Genomic DNA, 25,236 nt, shown 5'->3' with positions numbered 1-25,236 from the left:
TGCTTGTTTCCCCTTCACATCCTGCTGCACGCAGACAGTGGGGATCGCCCTGCTCTGTCCCCTTGGGTTTGCTTCACAGCGATGCGTCCACCCAGTTACCTTACCTAACAGGGGAGAGAGGGTGTGTCGCAGCGCCACGGACGGCGTGTTTGGTGCGTAGGAGGGGGGAGACAACTCTTTCTATTTGGCTCGGGAACTCGTCGCATGCAGATGTCCAACAGAGTTTAACGTCCAAAAGCGACTCAGGCTACGAGGTACGCTGTAGTGAAGGGCTCCGGAAATTTCGACCACCTGGGTTTCTTTAACTTGCACTGACATCGCGCATTACACGGGCCTCTAGAATTTTGCCTCCATAGAAATTCGACTGCAGCGACCGGCATCGAACTCACGTCTTTCGAGTCAACAGCTGAGCACCATAACCACTGAGCCACCGCGGCGGCTCTTTGATGCTTTTGGTTATCCAGGTTTGTGTTATAGCCATATATTCGGGGCCGAAGGTCATTAATATTGTTTCGAGGGGAGCATGCTTATCAATGATACCTCGAGCATTAACATTACCGAAGTTATTTTGGCCATTGAGGACGGCGTGAAAGCAGGGTCCACGTACCGGTGTTTTTTCTTGCTTCTTTTGAAGTTGGCATTACGGGAGACACTTCATTTTTTCCTCCTTCCGAACATGAAGGCAACTATTGACCTTTAGTTTCCCGTATATTAAGGTAACTTCAAGGCAACTTCCTTGGTTTTTCCATATTTTCATTACTTCTTGCTAATATCTCGAACGCGGTGTGAAAAATCTTGGGTTATGGTGTGGCCAGTTTACTTTCAATTTGTGACAGCTGCGGAAAATTTTTATTTCCTCTCGGAAGTCGACGAGCTTTACAGTTACTGGTCTTGTTTTGTTTGCCATTGGTTTGTTAGTCTACAGATACTTTCAATAGCCATTTCTCTCTACTTCAAGGGATGGTTAATGGCCTCTTCATTCAATGGGGTTCCAGGAACTTGTGATTTTCTTCCGTATCTTCCGGCATACCCTACACAGCGAAGTTCGTTCTTCTGGATCAATGCTCGATACCGTATAGCCTAATTCCAAGGATGATAAGTTTTTCTAGGCTAGCAACATGTTTAGCGCAAGCTGACACATATTCTTCGAGACGCGTTCTAGTTTTTCACTAACTAATGTCAGACGTTCTTCCTTTATTGTCTATGCGGCGATTTGAGTTAGCTGTCCTCGAACGTGAAACGCAGGCTAGCGATGGTCTGCACGAAGAGGACAGGTGGGTCAGCCATCTGCGTGCAAACGCTGCTCCCGCACCCTCTGTGATGTGGTGGGTCGGTCTTTATGCTCTGGAAGGTGCGTGGCGGAGCGCTGAACGGCTGGAATACTGTACTTCCGCTGGAAGTAGACGATAATGGGTTTCCATCCGCAGGTTGCAGGATAGCAAGCGACGGAAAGCTGCCGTTGTGTACCACATGCGCGCGTTGAATCACGAAAGACTGATTTGATTCTTGATTCCCCGCTGGTATTAGCAGCAGAAGGCACGAAGAATATGTGCAGAAGACAGGCGGGGGCAGTTATCTGCGTGCAAGCCCGTCTGCTTTGGCCTTTTACAACCATTCGCTCTTTAAAAGGCCTAAAGTGTGGAGATTTGTTTCCATATCTGCTTACTGTTAAAGCAATGAGTCATGAGAAGTGTAACTCAGATCGTCAGGTAATATTAAATAAAAAATAGAACCTTTCGTTGGTCGAACATAGAGGGTCAAGGTTGTGCCTGTCCGCTGGGCCGCACTCTATACGTTACTCACAGCTTTAAAAACAACGCGGTGAGGTCGTCGTCAGGGGCAGACAAGAACAGCACTGCAGACGCACATGCGCGTAAGTGTAGTCCTTCGCGAGAAGACTGCTGGCGTCTCCGGAAATCAAAATGATCAGGCTGCAAGCCCCAACTGATAAACCGGCAATACTCATGAACAACAAATTCGCGGCATTATTACTGGCCACAGGGTGCAGCTAACCTTTTTATTGCCGGAAACAGAGAACGCTACGACGCGTTTACTCCTGTGTACAGCTCTAGCAGTAAACGGGAAGTTGAACAGCGGAGTGCGTGCTAAGCTGCTAAACTGTTTGTCCATGAGGGACACAGTGCAGGAGGAATGGTGTCAGCACAGTAGTATATGTCGTAGCCGACAACCTCCATATCCACCTGCCCCCCAAAGACAATGTTCCCCAGGTATGACGGAGCCCGACACGTGCACTGGGGAACTGCGTTTTTCTAGAATGCGCCATATGCGGTCGCGAAGACCAAGCGGGTCTAAGATCTAGGTGCCTTCAATGGAGCAAGGAGTGAAATGCGGTACGTGTTCTTTGAGGCGAGCTTTATCATGTCGTGAAGATGTACTGAGGCTAGACAACAAGACCACGTAATCATCTGATGATAAATAGTGGAAGTCCTTGCAATCTAAACATGAATTATCTTATATAGTGGGCTATATTGAAACAAAAAGGTTAAGCTGTCCTTCAGGACACTCCCTTTTAGGAGCAGGGTATGCTGCCCAAGCCCTCGGGTAGATTTACACCACTAAAAATGCGTATTACTTATGGTTGGTAACAGAAACAAACTTCCTCTTCGAAGCATGCGAAGTTAAGCAGTTCAGAAGATTATAAGACACCCGGTGTCGCGTTTAGGAGCCTCCTCCCATTGCTAACTGCATAAGTTACTATGCTTTGCAGTGAGTATATACCTTCGTTGCCAAGAGCACAAGCGTTCCGTACAATCAGCGATCGAAATATACACCTGGACTTGACCAGGTTACCCTGCCCCCAAAAGGGATTGTGCTAAAAGATAGTTTACCCCGTTTTTTACTCCTATACACGCTTATTCGTATATCAATCGCATCCTCTTTATGCAAAATGCTAGAGCATATTTTCTGTAAACAACAAGTGCTGTACCTTGAAAATAATAATCATCTTTACAGCAAGCAACATGAGTTCCGCATTCGCCTCTCAAGAGTCACAAAATTATTCGATACTCTTCTATTAACTCCAAAGAACAAATTGACCGTATAGCATTAGATTTTTTGAGGGCCTTCGACAAGATGCGCCACACGAAACGTGTTGAAGAAATGTACGCGTTCAGCATCGATCCCAACGTTATGAAATGGGTACATGCCTATTTAGATACTAGACAGGAATTCGTTGAGACCGATGGTGCGCGTTCATCAACTTTAAATGTGTCCTCTGATGCACCTCGCAAGGGTCGGTTCTGGGTCCCATTTTATTTTTGTCATCTGTTAGTGATATTGGGAAGAACGTACATCCTTCTTTTGAAGTGCGACTGTTGGTCGACGATTGTTTATTATTTTGTAGAGGAGTGTTTAGCCAGGCATTCTTGGGTATCTATGCCTAGTTCGAACTCCGTTCATTGAAGGACTCCAGCTTTGCATTATGCAACATAAAGGACAGTTTATACTGGTTTCTAGTGGTTGCTCTGGCACTATTACGTTACAGATTTGTAGTTATATACAGTAAAGGCATATAAGCATCTAGGTACATGAATAAGTTATGGCACAGACTGCATTCGGAGCTAGGGGGAGGAAGTAATAAAGAGAGCGAAAAGAAAGGCAGCTCTAGTGACGTATATAGCCAGAGCGTCATGAAGGTTGTGGCATCATAAGCATCGGGCACTCTTAGAATACGACAGACATCAAGAGCTTCACAATTCACAATTGGGAGCGAGGTGCTGGAAGTGGTAAAAGAATATGTGTAATTAGGGCAGGTAGTGGCCGCTGACGCGGACCACAAGAGGGAAATAACTAGAAGAACAAGAATGGCGTGGAGCGCACATGCCAGGTTCTCTCAGATCATTCCTGACAGTTTACGAATATCCCTCCACAGAAAAGTATACAATAGCTGTATCTTACCGGCACTCATCTATGGGGCAGAAACGTGGAGGCTAACAACGAGGGTTCAGCTTAAGTTAAGGACAATACAACGAGCTATGGAAAGAAAAATGATAACGTTAAGAAAACGGAAGCGGGAAGGGTAGTTAAGGGAACAAACACGGGTTAACGACGTCTTAACCGAAAACAGCAGAAAGAAATGGGCTTGGGCAGGGCATGTTATGCGAAAGGAAGATAACTGCTTGTCCTTAAGGGGTAACGGAGCAGATTCCAAGAGAAGGCAAGCGTAGCAGGGGGCGGCGGAAAGTTCGGTGGGCGGATGAAATTAAGTTGTTTGCGGGGATACGGGGGCCGCAGCTGGCAAAGGACAGCGTCAATTCAAGACATGGGAGAGGCCTTTGCCCTGCTGTGGTCGTAGTTAGGCTGCGGTGATAATATATCCCCGCCAGTTACTTGGCAAGCACCACTATGTCAATAAGTGAGCTGCACATATGATTTTATTTCACAGCACTGCAAAGCCACTCCTAGTGTTTGCTAAATATTTTGAAACACTCCACATTAGCACTTAGTGACCGACCACATGCTACGATATGCATCATCCTAAACCACAAATATAATCTGACTATTATTTGTTGCAACCGTCCTTCACGTTTCTTTTCGGATCCTACTAAACTCCATCAGTGTCGTGCACGGAATCAAGTCTTCGCAGTCAAACGCATCATTACACATGGAACGTGCTAAGCCAACCTGCATGGCATAAGCGCTAGAGCTCTCAGCTGCTCAGCCGTTGTCTGTGAGGCCCCTGTGTGTGCCGACCGGAGTGTAGGCAAACTGTCCAGGTCACGTACCTTCTAAAGTCATCAAAACCTGCCCATCGGATTGTGAGCAAACTGCCCGCCCTGGTAAGCGGCAGTTCAGTCAATGAGTGGCCGCGAGATATTGCTCGTGAACAGAAACTTGGTTCTCAAAACCCGCACCGGTGGCAGCACCTGCCATCGCAGGGCAGTGACGCATCGCTTAACTGCTGCACCACTGCGCCAGGAATGTTATGAGGACTCCCAGCGATCTATGAATGTAAAGTAGAGAATGACCAATTCCGCATGTTGAGCTGGGCGCATTATAGCCGTAGATGCTTATGTGTCGCTAAACCCAGCACAACACAAAATTCCGCATATATGGCCATGAACCTATTACCGCTCTCACGTCCTGCCCTTAAAACAACTCTGAAAGGGGCTCTGAATAAAGTTCCGGTATGAGGAGGATATGACGACCCCACATAATGCGCAGGTCCACACGGGACGGAGAGGCAAGAAGACACCGTATGGCTCAGTTTAAACAAAATGATGTAATCAATAATTATACATGGTACATCAGAGGCTGGGGTGTCCGAGCTTACGTGGCGACGCCGTCATGGGGGCGATGGATGGTCTCCGGAGTTGCGATCCGTCGGTGGCTGGCAGAAGCTGCGCGCCGTCCGGCTTCGGCGCTGAAGGACCCTTTTTCGTGAACGATCTCGTCCTCTGCGTGCCTTTCGTCCGCACTCGCCAGCTATATCTGCTCCGCCGGCCACGCCCGATCTCCTGTCTTCCCGACTGGAATGGTTTTTTTTTTTCTTCCTCCTTTCCACGGCGGCGCCCTGCGGCATCCCCGACATCCGTCGTTGGAATGTCGTTTGTCTCCCGCCGGCAGCTTTCTTCTCTTGTCCTTGTACGGCCAGGCATGCCTAATTGGGCTGGCTTTCCCTCCGGCCGGCGCCTTTGTACCATTGTACCCCTTCAGTGGCTTGCCGCCACTGGGGGCTCCGTCTAGGCGGCGCCGCCGAACGCGGACCGTTTAAGGGGAGACAAGGGAGTAGGACGGTTGAGCACAAAGAAAATTCCGCCGAAGGTATGGGCCCTGGTATTTCACGCACGGAACGTCACACTCGCTCACCCTCCAGAAGAATGTTCTCAGGTATGGGCCCTGGTATTTCACGCACGGAACGTCACACTCGCTCACCCTCCAGAAGAATGTTCTCCGAACATTTGAGTCCAGGCAGCTCCCCTTCTTTTTCTGAATCGCCTCGCACATTCCGTCCGACAAAACACTTTTCGCTGCACACAACACCACTGCACTGCACCATATGCCGCAGCTGTCATAACTGGCGTCTCCAGGGGCAGCACTGATCTTCTTTCACAGACAAACATGAAACTCAGCACCCAAGCCTCTCCTTGCTAGTCCAAACTGGACGAAATAAATTTACCACAGTTACAAAGGAGCTCCCACTTCCAGCACAATCACGGCACAGACAAAAAAATATATAGATAACGAAAGGAAGTCGGGCATGTTCTGCATCCTGTAAAAGTGTCACTTAATGGCAGAAAGGTTTAACTAGCAACTCCGATATTTTAACACATAAGCACATAGCAATGTTATGAGCTGCAGCATTACACAGTCTTAACCAGTCCCCAACTCCGCTCTGTTTACGCCATTAGTCCGACTTAGCTTTCCGATTTCGAAGCGGATATCGGCGTTCATGAGCCGTACCAAGTAATTCTGTGACCCCTTGTCTGCTTTGAGACTCGCGAGGGCTCGTGGCAGGAGCCTCTCTTGGCGTTATCTGCGCAGCAACCTCGCGCGCTCCTTCCTCCAGCAATGCATGAAGTAAATCCGGTGGCATTCCTGCCGTAACCTCTGGCGCTTGCCGAACAAATGCAGGAGAGGGCGTTTCTTGCGAACAATCTGCGCGCTCCGCTTCACTTCGGTCCCCATCAAAATCTGCGCTTTCCCCCTCCTCAGTTCGTGAATACTGAACCGGTGCCGACTTGAGGCGATTTGCGTGTATCCTTATCAAGCGGCGGTTCACGTCTCGGACCCTGAAGTTTACCGGAGAAAGCTTCTCGACAACCTCGCACGGTCCTCTCCACCTCGTCTGGAACTTACGAGCCAACCCAATCTGTCTTTGGCAGTTTTCGATGTACACGCTGTCCCCCACATCAAACGGCGCGTCTCTAGCACCGCGATCGTGTACCTCCTTCCTGCGCTTCGCCGCTTTCTTTAAGGCCTCCTTTGCGATGTCCCTCGCCACTTGCAAGCGCGATTCTAGCTCAACCTTATAGTCGTCCAGTGAAGCGTATGGGACACGACGGGGGCCCTCTGGCACTTCACTAGGCTGGTCCGGGTCTCGGCCGTAGAGAAGAAAGAATGGCGATTCGCCCGTGCTCTCGTGTGCTGCGGAATTGTAGGCAAACATTGCATACGGGAGCCACAAGTCCCAGTCCCGCTGGTCGCGCGAAACAAAATGCGACAGGAACCCGGCCACGGTTTGGTTCAGTCGCTCCACCGCGCCGTTGCAAGCCGGATGGTACGGTGTTGTCTGCTTCTTAGTGATCTTAAGCAGCTCGCAAACTCTCCTCATTAGCTGCGACACAAAGTTCGTTCCCCGATCTGTCAAGAGTTGCCTCGGAGATCCATGTCGGAGCACGATCTGTTCGACAAATGCTCTTGCAACCGTGTCTGCTTTCTGATCTGGGAGTGCTACCGCTTCCGCGTATTTTGAAAGGTGATCGACAAATACTAAAATGTACCTGTTTCCAGAAGTGGTCGTGGGCAATGGGCCCATTATATCCATACCTGTCCGCTCGAAGGGAGCCGAAACCTCAGGGAACGGCTGAATTGGTGCTGGCCTGCGTCCCTTGGGTGTTTTTCTTTCGAGACAGGAATGACACTTTGCAGAGTAGTCTCTAACATCCTGTCGCATGCCACTCCAAAAGTACAAACGCTCGACGCGCCTGCGTGTCTTCGCTACGCCAAAATGACCGGCGCACGGCGCATCGTGGAACGCGCGAAGAACCCTTTCTGTCCACGACCGAGGTATGACGACTCTCTCCCAAGCGGTTTTCTCTGGTCTCCCTTTCCTGGTTGGCCTCGTGCACCGACACAGGGTGCCGTCTTTGCCAATGAAATAACCTAGCTGTTCGGGGTGAGATGGTGCGCCCTCTAAGCTTTCGATTATTCGCTTCAGGTCAGGATCTTTGCACTGCTCTGTGCGTAATTCGGCGGGGTCGACTACGGGGACAAACTCGTCTATAGCTGACACGGCAGCTGTACGGCTGAGCGCATCAGCATTCAGATGTGTCTTTCCTGACTTGTGCTCCACCTCAAAGCAGTATTCCTGCAGCTGTAGATTCCATCTAGCGAGTCGCGAGCTAGGGTCCCTGACACTCATCACCCATTTCAGAGGATGGCAGTCTGTGACTAGCTTGAATTGGCGGCCGTAAAGGTAGCATCTGAAGTGATTTACTGCCCAGACAACGGCGAGGCACTCCCTTTCTGTAGCTCCGTACTTCTGCTCTGTGGGGCTCAGCTGTCGGCTAGCAAAAGCCACGGGATGTTCTTTGCCCTCGATAACCTGAGATAACACAGCACCAACTGCGAACTTTGACGCATCTGTGGCCAAAACGAAGGGCAAATTAAAATCCGGGTGGCGCAACAGCGGTGCACTCATTAGCTTCCTCTTCAGGGCCCCAAAAGCATCCTCCTCGTCTTTGCACCAGCGAAAGGCGACATTTTTGGCTGTTAAGGCAGTGAGCGGCTTAGCGAGCTTGGCGAACTCCTCTATGTGCCTTCGGTAGTAACCGATCAGGCCGAGAAACTGCCGGACCTGGCGGACACTAGTCGGGAATGGAAAATCCGAGACACACCTTAGTCTCTCAGGGTCCGGTCGCACGCCGTCAGCTGAAACAATGTGCCCGAGGTATTTCATCTCGTTTTTGAGGAATTGGCACTTAGAAGGCTTCAGCTTGAGACCAGCTCCTCTTAGTCGCACCAAAACCTGCTCAATATCGCGCAAGTGGTTCTCAAAACTGTCACTGTATATGATCATGTCATCCATATACACGAAGCACAGCTTCCCCAGAAGACCCGCCAGGATAACATCAGCGGTTCTCTGCCAGACAGCAGGGCTGTTGACCAGACCCATCGGCATTCTTTTCCATTCATAGTGCCCTGAGGGCGTGTTGAATGCCGTTTTCTCAGCATCTGCCAGATCCATTGCTATCTGCCAGAATCCCGCCGCCATGTCCACTACCGTGAAGTACCTGGCAGAGCCCAGCTGAGAAAGCGTCTCCTGTATATTGGGAATGGGGTATGGATCGATGCGAGTTACGGCATTTAGTTTGCGGTAGTCCACCATCAATCGATACGAGCCATCTGGCTTTTCCACCAATAGTGCCGGTGCTCCCCATGGTGACTTTGAGTGTTCGACAATGCCGCGATCAATAAGGTCCTGCACCTGCCGCTCCATCTCCTCACGTTGGGAGTAAGGAATCCTGTACGCACGTTGGTAAACGGGCGATGAAGTGCCGGTTTCTATCCTGTGCTTTATAACGCCACAGCAGCCCAAATCCAGGTTGGACGCGGCGAATACCTCTGAGTAGTCGTTCAGCAAACCAGCCAGAGCCTCCCTCTCCCTGGATTTTACGTGGGAAAGATCGAACAACGCATTTGGAGGAGCCGAAGGACTAGCATGCTCTACAGTTGCGAGTACCGTATCGGTGGGCTCATGTGTCTCTATCGCAGAGGTGAAGAAAGCCAATGTTTTGTTCCTGGGAAGGCTCAGTGGCTGCTGGCTACAGTTAACCACCCGTAGGGGCATTCTGTGGGCGTCATTAACAGTCACGAGGCACGCGGCTGCCTTCAGTCCATTACTAAGAGAGTCGACCGGTTCAAGCACTCCCACGGCGCCGCTCTCTACATCTGCAGGCACATAAGCGTACAAAATGTGCTCCGACCACGGAAGGACGACAGCCTCATCGACCAGCTTCACGGCAACCCGCGAATATACCTTCTCTAATGATCCCACTGTTTGACGGGTGTCAATATCGGTACTGCGAACCTCAGCCCTGCTCCTGTTCAAAAACGGAACTTTTGAGCCCCCCGCATTAACTTCTTCTTCAGAGAATGAGACTACTACCTTCCCTTTTCTCAAAAAATCCTGCCCTAATATACCTGACACTCCGTTTGGCAGAGACACCGAGTCCGGGCATACGTAGCAGGGGTGCTCCAATGCAATTCCGCCGAGAGTGAAGTGTAACCGGTAGAGCCCACTTATGCCAAGAGGATCCCCCGTTATGCCTACAAATTTGGTTGCCATACCACCAGACGCTTCCAACACCTCGCGATCCCCTTTCCTTCGAAGCGTGTTAAAGCTGCTTTCCTTAAGCAAGGTCACCTTTGACCCCGTATCTATCAACAATTCCATGCAACAACCATTTAACTTGCAACGCACAACAGGGCATGCCTCGTCGGCCACACAAACCACCACCACCTCATTAGCTGCTGCTCCCTCCCCACACTCATCAGGATGGGGAGGACAACCTAGTTTTTTGTCCCTGTATCTGGAGCCTCGCTGTAGGCTTGCTTAGGGCGTGTCTCGCCTGCTTCTCTTTGTGGCTCCCCACGGCGCACGTTTGGGCAGAACCTTGCGATGTGTCCGCGACCCTGGCACGCGAAGCACGCGATTTCTTCAAAATCTCGCATACCGCGCCTGTAGCTTTGTGGCGGTCTCCGGTTTCCAGCGAATGGGCGCCGTTGAGCGCCCGCTTCAACCTGGCGTTCCACCTGCTGAGATAGCAGCTGCTCTAAGCGGTCTAACCGCTCTGTCAAGAGAGCAACCTCAGGGTTGGGCACCGCTCTCTCTATGACGCGAACTCTCGCTGCGGCCGCCGTTAGCGCCTCATTTCGTTCCTCATCCAATGCGGCCGCCACGGCTTGGTCGAAATTGCTCGGCTTGCGCGAGAGCACGAACCGGCGCACGGGGTCTTGCAGACCAGCCAAAAACAAAGCGGTCATTTCCTCTTTAAGTAGTTCCTCCGCGTATTTCTTCTTTAGCTGGTCTCCTTCCTCCTCCCTACTCAGCGTATCGTGCGCTAGGCGCTGAAGCCGCGACGCAAACGTTCGCACGTCCTCCCCTACCATCTGTCCGGCGTCACGGAACCTCTGTACCCGCACATGACGTGGTTCAGTGTCGAAATGCTCGAACGCGAGCTTCTTAAATTCCGCAAATGATTTTGTGGATTTTACTTTTTCGTTTCGCCAAGCAAAATCATGAGCAGCTCCTGCCATCTTACACCTCGCCATTCCCAGCATTTGAGCATCGGACCACCCCCCCATTTTCCCAATCTCTTCTAGCATGGAAAAGAAATCGCAGACTGGAACCCCTGTCTTATCTCCCGTAAACGTCGGAATGACGCTTCCTAATGCCAGCATGCTTGCTCCGAGCGACGGCTGTGGAGTGGGAGCTCCGTCAGTTACAGACATTTTTTTTTTTTTTCGCTTCAGCCTTCCGGTGCCTCAAGCCTCTCAAATGGGGGTCAAAGTCCCACAATCAGTCCCGTGATTCCCCTTTCATTACAATTTTGAAGTCATGAATGTCGCAGCATTCAGAGGACATTTGCTTTTGAGACCCCACTTCTGACACCAGTGTGACGACCCCACATAATGCGCAGGTCCACACGGGACGGAGAGGCAAGAAGACACCGTATGGCTCAGTTTAAACAAAAATGATGTAATCAATAATTATACATGGTACATCAGAGGCTGGGGTGTCCGAGCTTACGTGGCGACGCAGTCATGGGGGCGATGGATGGTCTCCGGAGTTGCGATCCGTCGGTGGCTGGCAGAAGCTGCGCGCCGTCCGGCTTCGGCGCTGAAGGACCCTTTTTCGTGAACGATCTCGTCCTCTGCGTGCCTTTCGTCCGCACTCGCCAGCTATATCTGCTCCGCCGGCCACGCCCGATCTCCTGTCTTCCCGACTGGAATGGTTTTTTTTTTCTTCCTCCTTTCCACGGCGGCGCCCTGCGGCATCCCCGACATCCGTCGTTGGAATGTCGTTTGTCTCCCGCCGGCAGCTTTCTTCTCTTGTCCTTGCACGGCCAGGCATGCCTAATTGGGCTGGCTTTCCCTCCGGCCGGCGCCTTTGTACCATTGTACCCCTTCAGTGGCTTGCCGCCACTGGGGGCTCCGTCTAGGCGGCGCCGCCGAACGCGGACCATTTAAGGGGAGACAAGGGACTAGGACGGTTGAGCACAAAGAAAATTCCGCCGAAGGTATGGGCCCTGGTATTTCACGCACGGAACGTCACACTCGCTCACCCTCCAGAAGAATGTTCTCAGGTATGGGCCCTGGTATTTCACGCACGGAACGTCACAAGGATGTTAAATGACGCCGCTTCGCAAATATCCTCCAGCAATAATTTTTAAAATGAGTTTTGTGGAAGCTGAGTTTTCTGTAGTCAAAATTTGAATTTACGCGTCTTCTCGCCTTTCTGTGTCCTATCGTCACTTTTTGCACGGTGAAATGTCGGCGTGCTTCTACCGGCCCCACCCACTCGGTCCCTCCGCCGGCTGCCGACGCGTGCGGAAGAGGGAGCTTCCAGACGCAGCTACGGTGGCTGCGTGCCGTCAGATAGAGACGCCACGGCAAACCAGTGAGATCCTTCCTCTGCCGACATAATGTGAGCTGCGTGACGCGTTGCGCGCGGATTTGGGTGAAAGCCCGGCACCCAGGTCGCCGCGAGGCGTGTAAGGGCGAGTTTTAAAATTATATATATTGTAAATCATCGGTTCGCTTTTTAGTTCCTGTACGCGGCATCAACACTCGGTGGCCTGTGCTCTAAATAATGCAAGGGTATTATAGACAACCTTGCATCTGGCCTAACAACGCTTAATCGTCTCTCGTTTTTTTTTCTCTCATTTCAAATATCCTCTACAAGGACTGTTTGAGCTCTGAGTTCAGTCACAGTGTACTAACTGCATGGCAGAACAGAATTCCTCCTGCCATAGCCTTTTCGGTTTTCGAGAAGGTCTGCTACCATCAGCAGGTCTTTATGTGTTCATCAAGTCATGTGTCCCGTTTCGGTGAAAACCTGCCGCATAATCTACTGCTTCCGCTTATCCCGCAAGCTTCAAACGTCCTCACATTTTCTGAACATTAGTTCCAAGCCAAGATGAAGAGATTACTATAGGTCGATAGAAAAGGGCCTCGCCCGCACCACAAATGTATCTCTGGTAATAAAGAGGTAATCAGCATCATTAGCTTCACAAACCCGCAGCTAATTCTGGTCGCGTAGCGGCGCAAACATGAAGTATCTTAGCGAGTCTTTCCCAAGTGCCGCTAGCGGGTTGCACTTAATTCTTAACGCTGTAAAAAAACTGCCAGGTTCTCGTCAGCCAGCGCTGAAGTGCGCACATTTGCCTGCTCGCCTCTAAGCTTTCAATGGCGTTTTCACTGTAGCGCCTAAAAATCCCCAACACTCCATAGCCCCTCATTAGGCTGTTCTTCAAAGTAGAACAAATCTCCTCATGGCTTGTGCTCAGCGGCACGGCGCTTTTGCCATAGCATTTGAAGACTGCCTGGGAAAAGCGTCATGGCTCTGTGATGAGGAGCAGAAGGTGAGCAGAAGATGGCAGAGCACTCACAGTGGCGGCTCGGGCGTCGGTGAACCGTTTTTCTCGAAGCAGCTCGTCAAACAGTGCCCCCTTGGGCGCGAACTCAAGGATAAGGTACACCTTATCTTCGTCGTGGAACCAATTGTAGAGGTGCAATATGTTTGGGTGCCTGCAAGAGGAAGCACACAGTGGAGTGGTCTTAATTCTTCGCCTGGTCTACGGTCTATGGGGTTTATTGTCCCAAAGCGACTAAGGCTATGAGAGACGCCGTAGTGGAGGGCTCCAGAAATGTCGACCACCTGGGGTTCTTTAACGTGCACTGACATCGCACAGTACACGGGCCTCTAGAATTTCGCCTCCATCGAAATTCGACCGCCGCGGCCGGGATCGAACCCGCGTCTTCCGGGACAGCAGCCGAGCACCATAACCACTGAGCCACCACGGCGGCTGTCTTAATTCGTGATTTTCAACTCCAAAACAAACGAGAAAGCACAAAGGTATAGAACAGGACGAAATGTCACTTCCAACTAGTTTATGACGCACACCAAACGTACTTACATATACATAGCGTTTCACCTAAGACTTTGCAGATTTTTCAAAAACAGTCTTTTTTGAGTTAGAACAGCGCTTTTTCGGCACAGAATTGTCTGTGATGTGGTACACCGTAATACAGCTAAAGATGTGCTAACTAGCAGACTGGTTAAGTAATATTGAATAGTTGACTTTTTAACTATACATGTTAGGCTCCCCGATTATTGAGAGGCGTGTATAGTCCGCCGTACATAATACCCTATTGAAAAAACTCTGCGTGAGTTTGCACGAGAACAGTGATTTTTGTACGATCACGTTCATTTTGCACACGAATGCGCAGAAATTGTGCGTTACCTGTACGCATTCTGTGCGTCCTGTGTGTACATATGCGCGTACTGTGAGCTGATAGACGTTCACGCACACTCTTTGCGTGTAAAAAATCGTGGACTCTCGTGGAGAACTCTTTGTACGTGGACATCTGCGTGCTGAGAGGGGCTTGCTGAAGCTGTGCGTGCTTATGTGCATACTGAGCAAGCTCAGTGAGGCTGCGTGTGGCCATGTGTGCGTTTGCTTGCTTAGTAGCAACTTGTCGAGACTGTAAAGGCCCATTTAGGGTGAAAGCAAACAAAGTTCGAGCATTCAGTTAATGATTACTTCTCAATAATGAGCAATAAGCTCACGTTTTGCTGTTTTATAATTTTCGTCTTGGCGTAAGTACCCATTAATCATTTTCAACTTCAGCAAACAAATAACCAAAAAATTATCTTTTAGTGCAAAATGGTTCCCTTCGATACTGCAGGGACCTGTACATGACAACATGCACACTGAGCAAGAACTTGTCAACATTGCAAGTTCATTGTAAAATAATGTAAAAAACAAGCTGCTAATGACTCTTACAGCATCCTTCAGTTCTTCCTTCAACCAATTCTGAAAGTTACAGATATCTTATAGATGCATGATGAAAGCCGTCCAGAGCACTTATGTTGTTGCCCGTCATGCAGACAGCCATATTTCGAAATCAGAAGCAACACAACCATTTGTTGCTTGCGCTCGAAAGGAGTCAATCAATGGAATAACTCTGAAAGGGCAACAGTGTTTGTTAGGTGCAACAAACAAGCTTGGGGATATAATCAGGTTCAATCAAACATGACGTGCAGAAAGCGAATTGTGAGCTGTAACAGGAATGTTACGAGGCAATTTCCAAAACCATTTCCAAAGCAATTTCCAAAGTCATTAGCATAAATTTACATACACGTAAAAAGGCCATGTAAGCCTACACGAAAAGACAGTTTTGAATTCACAGTTGGTGTCAAAAGTTCAGAAATTAGTGCCCTCTCTCAATTTCAGTGACAAATCACAGATCGATTAATTAATTCCCAGTATGGCTCCAGAACAAATCCAATGAATCTCAAATGTGCGAAGTATATATACCACACATGTTGCCTGATTAGCACCAGCATTGCATGATGCATGACGAAGTATCACACTCTTCATTCTTCTTCAATCTGTTTTGAAATTTGCACTACCACAAAGACCATCTGGATGGACTATGATTCCATCATATTGCTGAGAGTCACATTCGGAGACCAAGAGCAACACAACAGTGTGCTACACATGAGTGGATATAATGCACTGGGACAACTGTGCACAGTAAGGAACGCTTGTAAGGCGTCAGGTATTTGCTTGGGGAATGTAATCAAGTTCAGTCATGTTTCATGTGTAGAAAGGAAGATAAAAGTTGTAGCAGAACTATGAAATCCAACATAGAATACTGAACTTCCCCAGGTGATCTACACACACATAAAAAGCACGAAAGGATAAGCTCAGCGGTACTGTTAAGTTTGATGCCCTTTGAGGTTTGACTTGCGCGTCTGTATGCAACCATCAGATACCATCTTGAAGTTACCAGAATGCCCAAAACAACTTTGTTGAACTGTTCTACTCTAAACTGAAATACTTTTCCTTAAAACATTTTTTTTTTGCGACATGCTGTGTAGCTAATTATAAAATAAAGAAAAGAAGCTGATAAAATTTTCTCATCTCAAACATACTGATAAGTACACAAATCTGAGTGCTTTCAAGAGAGGTGACGCACCCGGTATTCAGTGTCCAGAAGCATACATAATGCTGCAGAATCCTATAGCAAGAAAATTTCTTTTAGTTGACAGATGGCTATGTCTGGTTACAAAGTCAATACCATGTAAGGCACATATCCTAACCTGCAATTACATGAAGCTGCACGTGCTTCATAGGCTGTAACTCCGCCAATAACTGCTACATATTTCCCACCTCTAGCACGAGTGCGGAATCAATATACAGCATGGAAACAGCAGTTTTGTTGCTTTAGCTTCTTTACTATGCTGTTTAGGCAAGAGACGAGTTGAAATATTTCCATGGGCAGTTCTCGATTGAAGTAACGTAAAAAACATCCGCACTCCTTTCTGCTGAAGCGACTGGTGGACCACTTTTGCATGTCGCATCTCGTATGACTTGCTAAGGGTCCAGACTGACACACGCACTTCGTCAAACCTTCACAGAAAACACTCTTCTCTTTTGCTATAAGCTCCGGCCACAGGCAGTAAGTGTCCCGTCACCGTTCACATCGCAAAAGAAGGCAGCGCTCGCAGGCGGGCAGTTTGAGCTGACAGCGACAGGCGTTGCAGGCACACCGCCGACTAAGTTTCCAAGGAAGCCACACTGTAGAAGGGCGCCGTCTTGTAATCGAAACACACCACAGAAACAATGGCCACTGTCGCTGCTTATGAGCCAGGCATTTTTGCAACGAAGTTAGCAGTGCAATAGGCCGAAAGGTTCGACTCATCAAACGACGGCACCGCACTGCTGACCTCATTATCGTTGTCGACCAGACATCCATAACACATATGCCCCGACGGATCGCTTAACTACCACTCTTGGATGAGAGCGCGCCCACCGGCAGCACACACCGGTAATCCTTCTTCTTTTGCGATTCCAGCACAGTAACAGCGGCGCGCAAGACCGCCCAGCAGCAGCACAAGAAAACAAGCGAAGCTCACGGCGGTGATCTCAGAAACCATGCAGCATGTCGGATAGGCTTTGGATTTGACGCGCTAGACCATGCCCACTCACGCACGCACGCACGCACGCACGAATGTACCGACACGCATATTAATGCGTCCATGCGTCACAAATTTCTCAAGTTTTTAATGCTAATATGTGCACAAGAACTTAATTATTTTTGTAACGAAAGTTTCATTTGGTTTTAGTCCTTTGCTATCGCACTGCCCAAAAGCATAGAGCCCGAAAGAGACGACCTGGAGGAATGCCTGGAGGCGATGCCTTTCTAAACGGGCCGAAGGAAGCCGGAACTGGCCGAAGCGCTAGCCAACGAACGCAGCGTCTGGGGAGGGAGAGCATGGCGGTCAGCGTTACTACGTTTGTCGTGGTCCTTTGTGGTGCCGAGGGCATGAACCGTCGCTGGCATGAGCATTTGTCACTCTTCCGATATGTGATGTGCCGACAGCAGTGAAATTCGCTGGTGCGATGTACGAAAACGTGGTAAGGTGCTGAGTAAACCTGTGTTTATAGCGTGCGTCAGCGGGCTCGACGGATAGCGCGTCGTCCTTTGCGCGCCTTCACTGGAAACGCTATGCTGACGGTGGGGCTCATTTCCTCCATGGCGGAGCAGCTGGTGGGAGACCACTGCCCGGGTGACATCTCGCATCTTGGGGGTAAGTTAATTTTCTTCGAACCTGTTCATTATTTCAAAGCCTTTGCGCACAACTGGCCACGTCAACACAGCTAGTACAGAGACGCGAAGACGCAGTGCCTATCGCGGCAGCACGCAGCGCTGAAAGGTTGTTTGCTGGCGGCACACGGGCATGAATGCGCGTGTAGTGTCAGTGGTCACACGGTCATGGTCAGTATGCCACGCAAATATGCACAGCTGATCCGATCGCGGGGTGCACGATATCGGCGCCGTACTGCCGCCGTACTGCCATTCATCTCTCGCCGAGAATGGAATATGTGCCCACCAATAGATCTTCGGCCCGGGCTTTACATTCTCGCCGCATGTTACGCTGTAATTGAAGTAACAGCGCTCGAGCAGTTTAACTACGTAGACTGCGATTCAGCTGTATGCGTTAGGATTCAGCTTCCTCCTCTTTCACTTGTATTTCACTTGTACTTTTATAAATTGTGTATTTAAGGTACGAAGCTGCATATGATCCAGCTGCGTTCGTACTTATAGCCAAGCCAGTGTAGTCGAGCCTTGAATAGCAGAACGGTGAGATAAAAACAAATTGCTCTGAAGTTTTCCGCCTCTATTTTGGCATTCGCTTTTTCATACTTTGGCTCGGAGCTGAAATGGTACAAACAACTGCAAAATGCACACAGGTGCCCTAGCTCCATTTGCCCTAAATCCCGAAGTTGCAGTGAAATTTAAGGGTAATTGAGCTTTTAATATGTACGAAGAATAAACTTGATTGTTTCATGATTATAACCAATGGCGCAAATAAATCTGACTTTGACTTAAATATGCTGAGGTACCTCTCCAATACCTTATTTGATGTTAAAGGAAAAAGTGTGGTTTTTCTGCAATTGGCACTATTAATTCATCACACCTGTGAGAATGTGAAATCAGTGCTAATCATGCCAGATTTCAAATTGAGGGACGCATGCAGAATTTGAAGCAAACCAGCCTTCTACTGAAAATATCGTTCTGCTGTGGTCTGTTCTTTTGAATGGTGGCATGTATTGTAGAAACGCTGCTGGATATCGATATGCAAGTGATGTCTCGTCTGAGGCTAGCTTGTGAATGACTGCCGTGGTTATGAATTTCTTGTTGCCTGGCCCACTTCGAAATGTGGTTAAACAGTTGTGTTCCATTCTGCGACCGGCTCCTTTTTGTGCCTTGCACTTTGCCTTACATGCTTGATTCTAGTCCATTTTTTGCACTGTGCTGCTGTTAAATGTGTCTTTTTACCTTGCAGCAATCTCCACATAGCTTTACCAGCAATGCCTCTTCCAAGCTCTCCAGTATGGCTGTGCCAGCCTTTCACTTGGTGCTAGGATGCCCAGCAAGCAAGCAGGCTTTTGAGGTAAGCACTGAAGACATCTTCCGACACAAGTAGCTTTTATTTTCCTAGTCCACTGCTACTTGTGTGACCCCTCGTTATGTTGATTTTGGCAAGTTAGGTTGCCTATTAAGGGCTCTCTTTTGTTTTTCACCTGCTGCTGTGGCCTACTGCACTGGTGTTCGGCTACTGAGCCCAAAGACGCGGGATTGAATTGTGGTGGCTTCGTTTCGACAAGGCGAAATGCATATTTGCTCGTGTGTTATGCAATGTCAGTGCATGTTAAAGAATCTTTGGTGGTCGAAATTTATGCACAGCCCTCCTCTATGAATGGAGCTATTGTTCAACTTTGAGGCATTAAAGGGACACTGATGGCAAGCTGAAGTTGACCTGTGATGATGAAGTTCCGCATCCTAACCACAAAGACGACACTTTTTCTGAAAGTGGAGCTTTATAAGCCAGAGAAAGCAAAACATACAATTTTCATCAGCACCGGCTGATTTCGGAAGTAAATTGCGATGCGCTGACTCCGTTTTTTTTTGGCACAGATTCCAGAGGCTAGGCTGAACTGCCATTCACCTCAGAACGGTTATCATGGAGTCCTTTGTGTAGACTTCATGAGTTCAAATCGAGTGGCGGGAAAATTTTTAAATGTAATTTTTGCGCCAATCATTGTGTTGATGGCCTTTGCGCTGCTGTTAAAACCGGGATAGCAGTATGGTATCCCATAAAACTAGGTTCAGGACGTGCAGGAAGTGGTTTATCACATTCCGCTAGCTTGTGCAAGAAACTACTTCAGGGATATGTGCAGGTGTCTTTAATGTGTTCCTGAGTGAGCACTAATTTGTTAGGGGGAAGGTAGCTTCTAATCTGGCACTACAGTGCCAATGTCGTGAGTGTAAATCATAAGATGACCCATCAGAGTGTACGCCTGATTTCTGTGACACTTCAGTGGTGTATAGAAGTGGTAAACAAATCTGTAAGGTATTTGATGCATATCTCCAAGGCAACGGCTGTATGAGTAGCGAAGCCATTAGTCAATCTTCAACGGAAAGAATTTTCTCTTTTAGATGACGTGCTTGTATATCAGTGACAGTTATTTGTTGTCCTGCCTTTCGCTGGTGTGGGTCATGTGTGGCGCATCTTCATGCGAGCCTTCTTTTCCTTTACAAAAAATTCAATTGATAGTCCAACCTGTTTTCTTCTCTTTTCCTGTGTTGCATCTTTTGGCTGGTTTTAAATCTGTAACTGAGCTCAGACCGTGATAATTACTGCCGGTAAACAGAGCTACTGAATGTGAGCTTGGCATACATGCGTACTGTATGTGTGAAAGTGCAGTTTACAATATTCAGAAATGCTTGATAGCCTTACAAGAATCTAAAATTTTGTTGGAATTCCTATTTGTTCTCTGTTCAAGTGTCGAGAGTTTTTCCGCTTCATCGTGTGATTAGAGCCACTTTGGTACTTAAGCTGAAATCTTTTCTTTAGCCTGCATGTTTCTCACTTTTGGGACAGAAACTTGGAGGCTAATGAAGAGAGTTCAGCTTAAAAGAGTATAGACACCTAATCTTGGTGGCATGTTTTCTTCTCTATAATGGTGCGGAAGACACTACTATGCATGAATCACCATCTGGTATTCGCTTGAGACCGCTAAATAATTTATAATCAACTTTTTCTGCCATCCTGTTTCGGTGAACAATTTGACTATGGCTATGACATCAAAGAGAGGTTATAGGTCATGTGAGGCGTGGGAAAACTGCACTTATAATCGCTGCTTCATCATTTTAATTCGCTACAGCGCTGACGCCAGCATTCCTTAAGAGCCAGAAGTACCAATTGTATTGCAGTTTTTCATGCCTCACGTGACCAATAACCTCGCTTTGACGTCACAGCCATCATTCAGCTGTTGAAACCGAAACAAATACAGCAGGAGAAAGAAATTTGATTATAAATTATTTAGCGGTCATAGGAGGATGCCATGTGGTAATCCATGTATAATACTTTATGCCTTATTACAAAGAAAAAAACACGTGCCAAACGATAAGGACAGCAAAGTGAGCTATGGAAAGAAAAATGATAAGTCTAACATTAAGAGACCAAAAGGGGGCGGAGTGGGTGAGGGAACAAACGCGGGTTAATGACATGCTACTTGAAATTAAGAGGAAGAAAAGCGCCTGGGCGGGGCTTGTAATGGGAAGACAACATAACCGCTGGTCCTTAAGGGTAATGGAGTGGATTCCAAGAGAAGTCAAGCGTAGCAGGGGGCGGCAGAAAGTTAGATGGGCGGATGAGATTAAGAAGTTTACGGGGATATGGTGGCCACACCTAGCAAAGGACAGGGTTAATGTGGAGACATGGGTGAGTCCTTTGCCCTGCAGTGGGCCTAGTCAGGCTGATGATGATGGTATGTGTCGCACCTGCTGCTTCGTGCTATCAGCTGGCCCATGCTTGGCCGACCGGACTAGCCAAATTTGTGATGTGGGTTTTCTATTGCACCTGCATTTGTGTACACAGAGGACTTGAATGGTAGCAGGCGATGCTGTGCATGTGTTCACGCCACAGCACACATGACCCACACTGAAAGCTTCTCTGCCTTTAGTAAGACAGCTGCATCAGTCTGGGACATAAGGTATCCCAGTGCTAGAGTATGAGTAAATTGCTCTGGAATTTTAATCTGGTATCAGGTAGCATAGTGCAAAAGAAGGCTAGCGCGGCTGCCTAATATTCTCTTGGGCAGCTGTGTTGGATTTTCAGTGCCTGTTAGTGTAATCCGTGAAAGTTCACTGTAACCCATTCGTTTCGATGTAAATTAGGAAGTCCTTAGAGCCCTGTACTTTTTAATGATAATAACAAGGTAATGCAGTAATTCAATTGTACCTGTTCTCTTTCAACACAGTAAAGTGCTGCTGGGTCGAGATCACAGTTTTACTTTGTAGGTGTGCTCAGGCTGTCATGATCATCATCAGCAGCAGCAGCAGCAGCCTGACTACACCCACTGCAGGGCAAAGCCTCTCCCATGTCTCTCCAATTAACCCTGTCCTTTGCTTTGCCACTTGCGGCCACTGTATCCCCACAAACTTCTTAATCTCATCCACCCACCATTTTTTCCTCTGTGTGTGTCTTTTCGCCATTCTGAAATTCTATCATACAAATGGATTGATGCACGTAGTGTCAGGTGCGTAATGTGATACCACCAGCTCACCCCAAGCTGTGCTCAGATTTGCCTCATTGCTGCAGGAGCAATAAGGCAGGCTTGAGGCTGAGTGGTGCAAAAACATGATTTTTCAAGAATGTCTCTGTGGAAATTGCAATTAATCATGTGAATTTGCTTTCATTTTAGGAGCTGCTCACAAGCTGTGCGCCTTTCCATGCTGATCATGCTGGCCAGGTACGCTTATGGTTACATTACTAGGTTGTTTTCATAATGGCAGTTGTGGATTTCTGTGTGGTTTTAAAACTTAAATTGTATAAGTATTTGGCCTGCCACAAAAGTATAGTGGTGCATTCAAGGCCAGTGTTACAAAGGGATGTTTTGATTGCTGCAAGAACTTGAAGGCCCCTGTGTGGTCACTGTGGAAGGCCCCCTCCCTACTTAGGAATTGCTATTTGGGTTACTCAGTCATTTGGCAGAGGAATAGTGTATAGAGATAAGGGATGGAAGAATGCTTCCAACTAAAGAAAAAAATCCAGCAAGCAGTCATAGAAGCAGAAGTACAAAAATGGCAAGGCTTTCTCTAATTTACATCCAATCGTTTTCACTTAGACTTCTTATTGCATACAACGGCTGATGCTTGGCTTACACACATATTTTCTTTAGGTATGCAGTAGGTCTCACATTCTTGTATGATATGGTCACGGTGCCAAAAAATGATGGTGGTGTTAGAAAACTCGGAATATAGAGGAATTTTATTGCTGACCTTATGGAGAACTATGGTAGCTGTGCAGTCGTTATAAATATCTTCCAATATTTTCACATAACACTCTTCTACACCCTGATTCCACAATGCCTGCATGGCAGCTGTGGTTCCACCGAGTCAATTGCTGTCTGGTAGTCAATGAAGGCTATATATTGGGGTTGGTTATATTCTGCCCATTTCTCTATCACCTGATTGATTGCATGAATGTGGTCTCTTGTTGAGTATCTTTTACGAAAGCCTGCCTGATCATTTGGTTGATTTAATTCGAAGGTTGTCGTGACTCTATTAGTGATTACCTTAGTAAATACCTTGTAGGCAATCGATAGTAAGCTGATCGGTCTGTAAATCTTCAAGTCCTTCACATCTTCTTTCTTATGAATTAAAATAATGTTCGCATTCTTCCAAGCTCCTGATACGCTCGTGGTCACGAGGCAAGCGTGTACAGGGTGGCTAGTTTCTCTAGCACAATCTCTCCTCCGTCCTTCAACAAATCTGCTGTTACCTGATCCTCACCAGCTGCTTTGCCCCTTTGCATTGCTCCTGAGGCTTTCTTTACTTCCTCCCTCGTTACTGGCGGGATGTCCCATTGCTATGCTCTACTGCCTCTCTCCGTAACGTTCTGATTACATTCACTACTGTAGAGATTTGTGCACAACTCTTCGGCTACTTTAACTATCTTATCCATATTGCTTATGACATTGCCCTCTTTGTCTTTTAGCGCATACATCTGGTTTTTATCTGTGATTAGTTTTCTCTTCACTGATTTTAGGCTACCTCCATGCTTTAGAGCATGCTAGGTTTTCTCCATGTTAAACTTTCTTATGTTGGCTACCTTGCACTTATAAATAACTTCGATAGCTCTCCTAGTTCTATTCTATCTCTGAAGTTAGACGTCCTCATGCTTTGGCGTTTCTTCATCAGATCTTTCGTCTCCTGAGGTAGCTTGCAGGTATCCTCTCGAATGATCTGACCACCTACTTCTGCAGCACGCTCCAATGAATTTAAATATGTATTTAAAGATAACAGTTGAGGTGGGAGATTGAGCTTCGAGATTTGCACTTCAACTCGGGAGTTATGCCACTGCTACACAGAATACTTGATCGCCGTAGAGATATTTCATCATCTGGCACCAAGCTGCTGTGGCGCCACTGTCACAGTTGATAATTTTGCTGGGAAGCTGTTGTAGCGCTCACACAGTTTTGAAAAGGTGGTATTCATTGTTTTTGTGCTATTGGCAACAGTAATAATATGCTTGCTGCAGTGTTTTGTGGCTAGCCTTCTTTTTTTTTTGTGAAATAAGTTGTACATTTCATGTTGAGTATTCTTTGAGCGATTAAATTGCTTTGATTTTATTCCTTCGTGTATAGTTGCGAGTGCTCCATGTCTGAGTGCAAATTTCTACCACTGAAAAGCCTTCAAAATCTTAATAGATGTCCACACTGTTCTAGGGACTCAGTGGCTATTGGAAATGCCCATTTAGCTGTATTAAAGTGCCACTGAGTTAATAGCCATTTGAAAGCCTTCAAAATGCCTGTGTGACACGGTTATTAGATTTTGTGCAGGTTTGATGCTGAGCAGTCTGCGTGCTTGAGTCGGGTTTTCCAGTGTCTGTATTTCAAACCTGAAACTTTTCGAAATCATCATTAGTTCATTAATGGAAGAAGTACTTGTGCCCTTTTCTCGAATTTCCAGAAAACAGATTAACTGAATTTTTTTGCATATACTCCTACCTTTTTGCAGGTGCTGCATAGTGAGAACCTGTATCAAGACGCCAACCTGCTGGACTTGGAGAAACTGAAGAAATTGTTTAGCCACTGTGTGGCACCCATCATGAGGGATGTGGCATTAATAAAGCCAGTTAAGGTGACCTTATCTATGTCCTTTTGCAAGCATGCTACACACATGAGAACCATCCCACAAAGCACCGTTTCTGCAAAGCTTGTTATCTCACAACATGCATGCTGAATGAGGCAGTGACAGACAGATGAGGAGGCCTTAATGCAGTACATTAGTGTACCGTGTTGAGCAGTGATGTAGGAGCCTTGCAGCCATGCAAGGTATTATCGGCATCATGATGGTAACTCCATTAGACACTGTCTAGTGCTCTGTGAGCCAGACTCGGCTCTTGAACATTCTGGGACTCACCCTTGGCTCTCGGACATTCTGGAAGCCTCACCCAGCTTGCGCATATTACGTGAGGATGTCTCCTGCTGTACGAGCCTTACGCGGCTTGCGCACTTATGTGAGAGATGTCTCGCGTTTGCGAGCTTGCTCAGCTTGCGCAAATAATGTGAAATATGTCTCGCGTTCTGCGACCTCGTTCAATCGTCGCATTTTGCGTGGCAATAAACACGCAAAGATAGGCACGCAGAATTCACGCTCAATATTTTCAATAGGGTATCCATATCA

General features: G+C 47.7%; 2 protein-coding genes across 2 annotated transcripts in view; one reads left to right on the top strand and one right to left on the bottom strand.

Moving 5' to 3' along the window:
* The window catches only part of LOC149354568 (aurora kinase C-like), a 56,294-nt gene that overhangs the window by 13,421 nt on the left and 17,637 nt on the right, over positions 1–25,236 (bottom strand). Inside the window, exon 4 of the mRNA XM_089577523.1 lies at positions 13,356–13,494. Within this exon, the coding sequence (XP_089433649.1) occupies positions 13,356–13,494 (139 nt within the window). The remainder of the gene's footprint in view (positions 1–13,355; positions 13,495–25,236) is intronic.
* Positions 17,259–24,792, top strand: LOC149354569 (uncharacterized). Its single transcript, XM_089585146.1, has 4 exons — positions 17,259–17,566; positions 18,827–18,934; positions 22,251–22,298; positions 24,568–24,792. The coding sequence occupies exons 2-4, from the start codon at positions 18,875–18,877 to the stop codon at positions 24,790–24,792; spliced, it is 333 nt and encodes a 110-aa protein (XP_089441272.1). The 5' UTR covers positions 17,259–17,566; positions 18,827–18,874.

The sequence above is a fragment of the Amblyomma mixtum genome, chromosome 3 (assembly GCF_055824585.1).
Source record: "Amblyomma mixtum isolate Tamu chromosome 3, ASM5582458v1, whole genome shotgun sequence".
NCBI classification, from domain to species: Eukaryota; Metazoa; Arthropoda; class Arachnida; order Ixodida; family Ixodidae; genus Amblyomma; species Amblyomma mixtum.
This window is presented reverse-complemented; position numbering and strand designations above follow the sequence as displayed.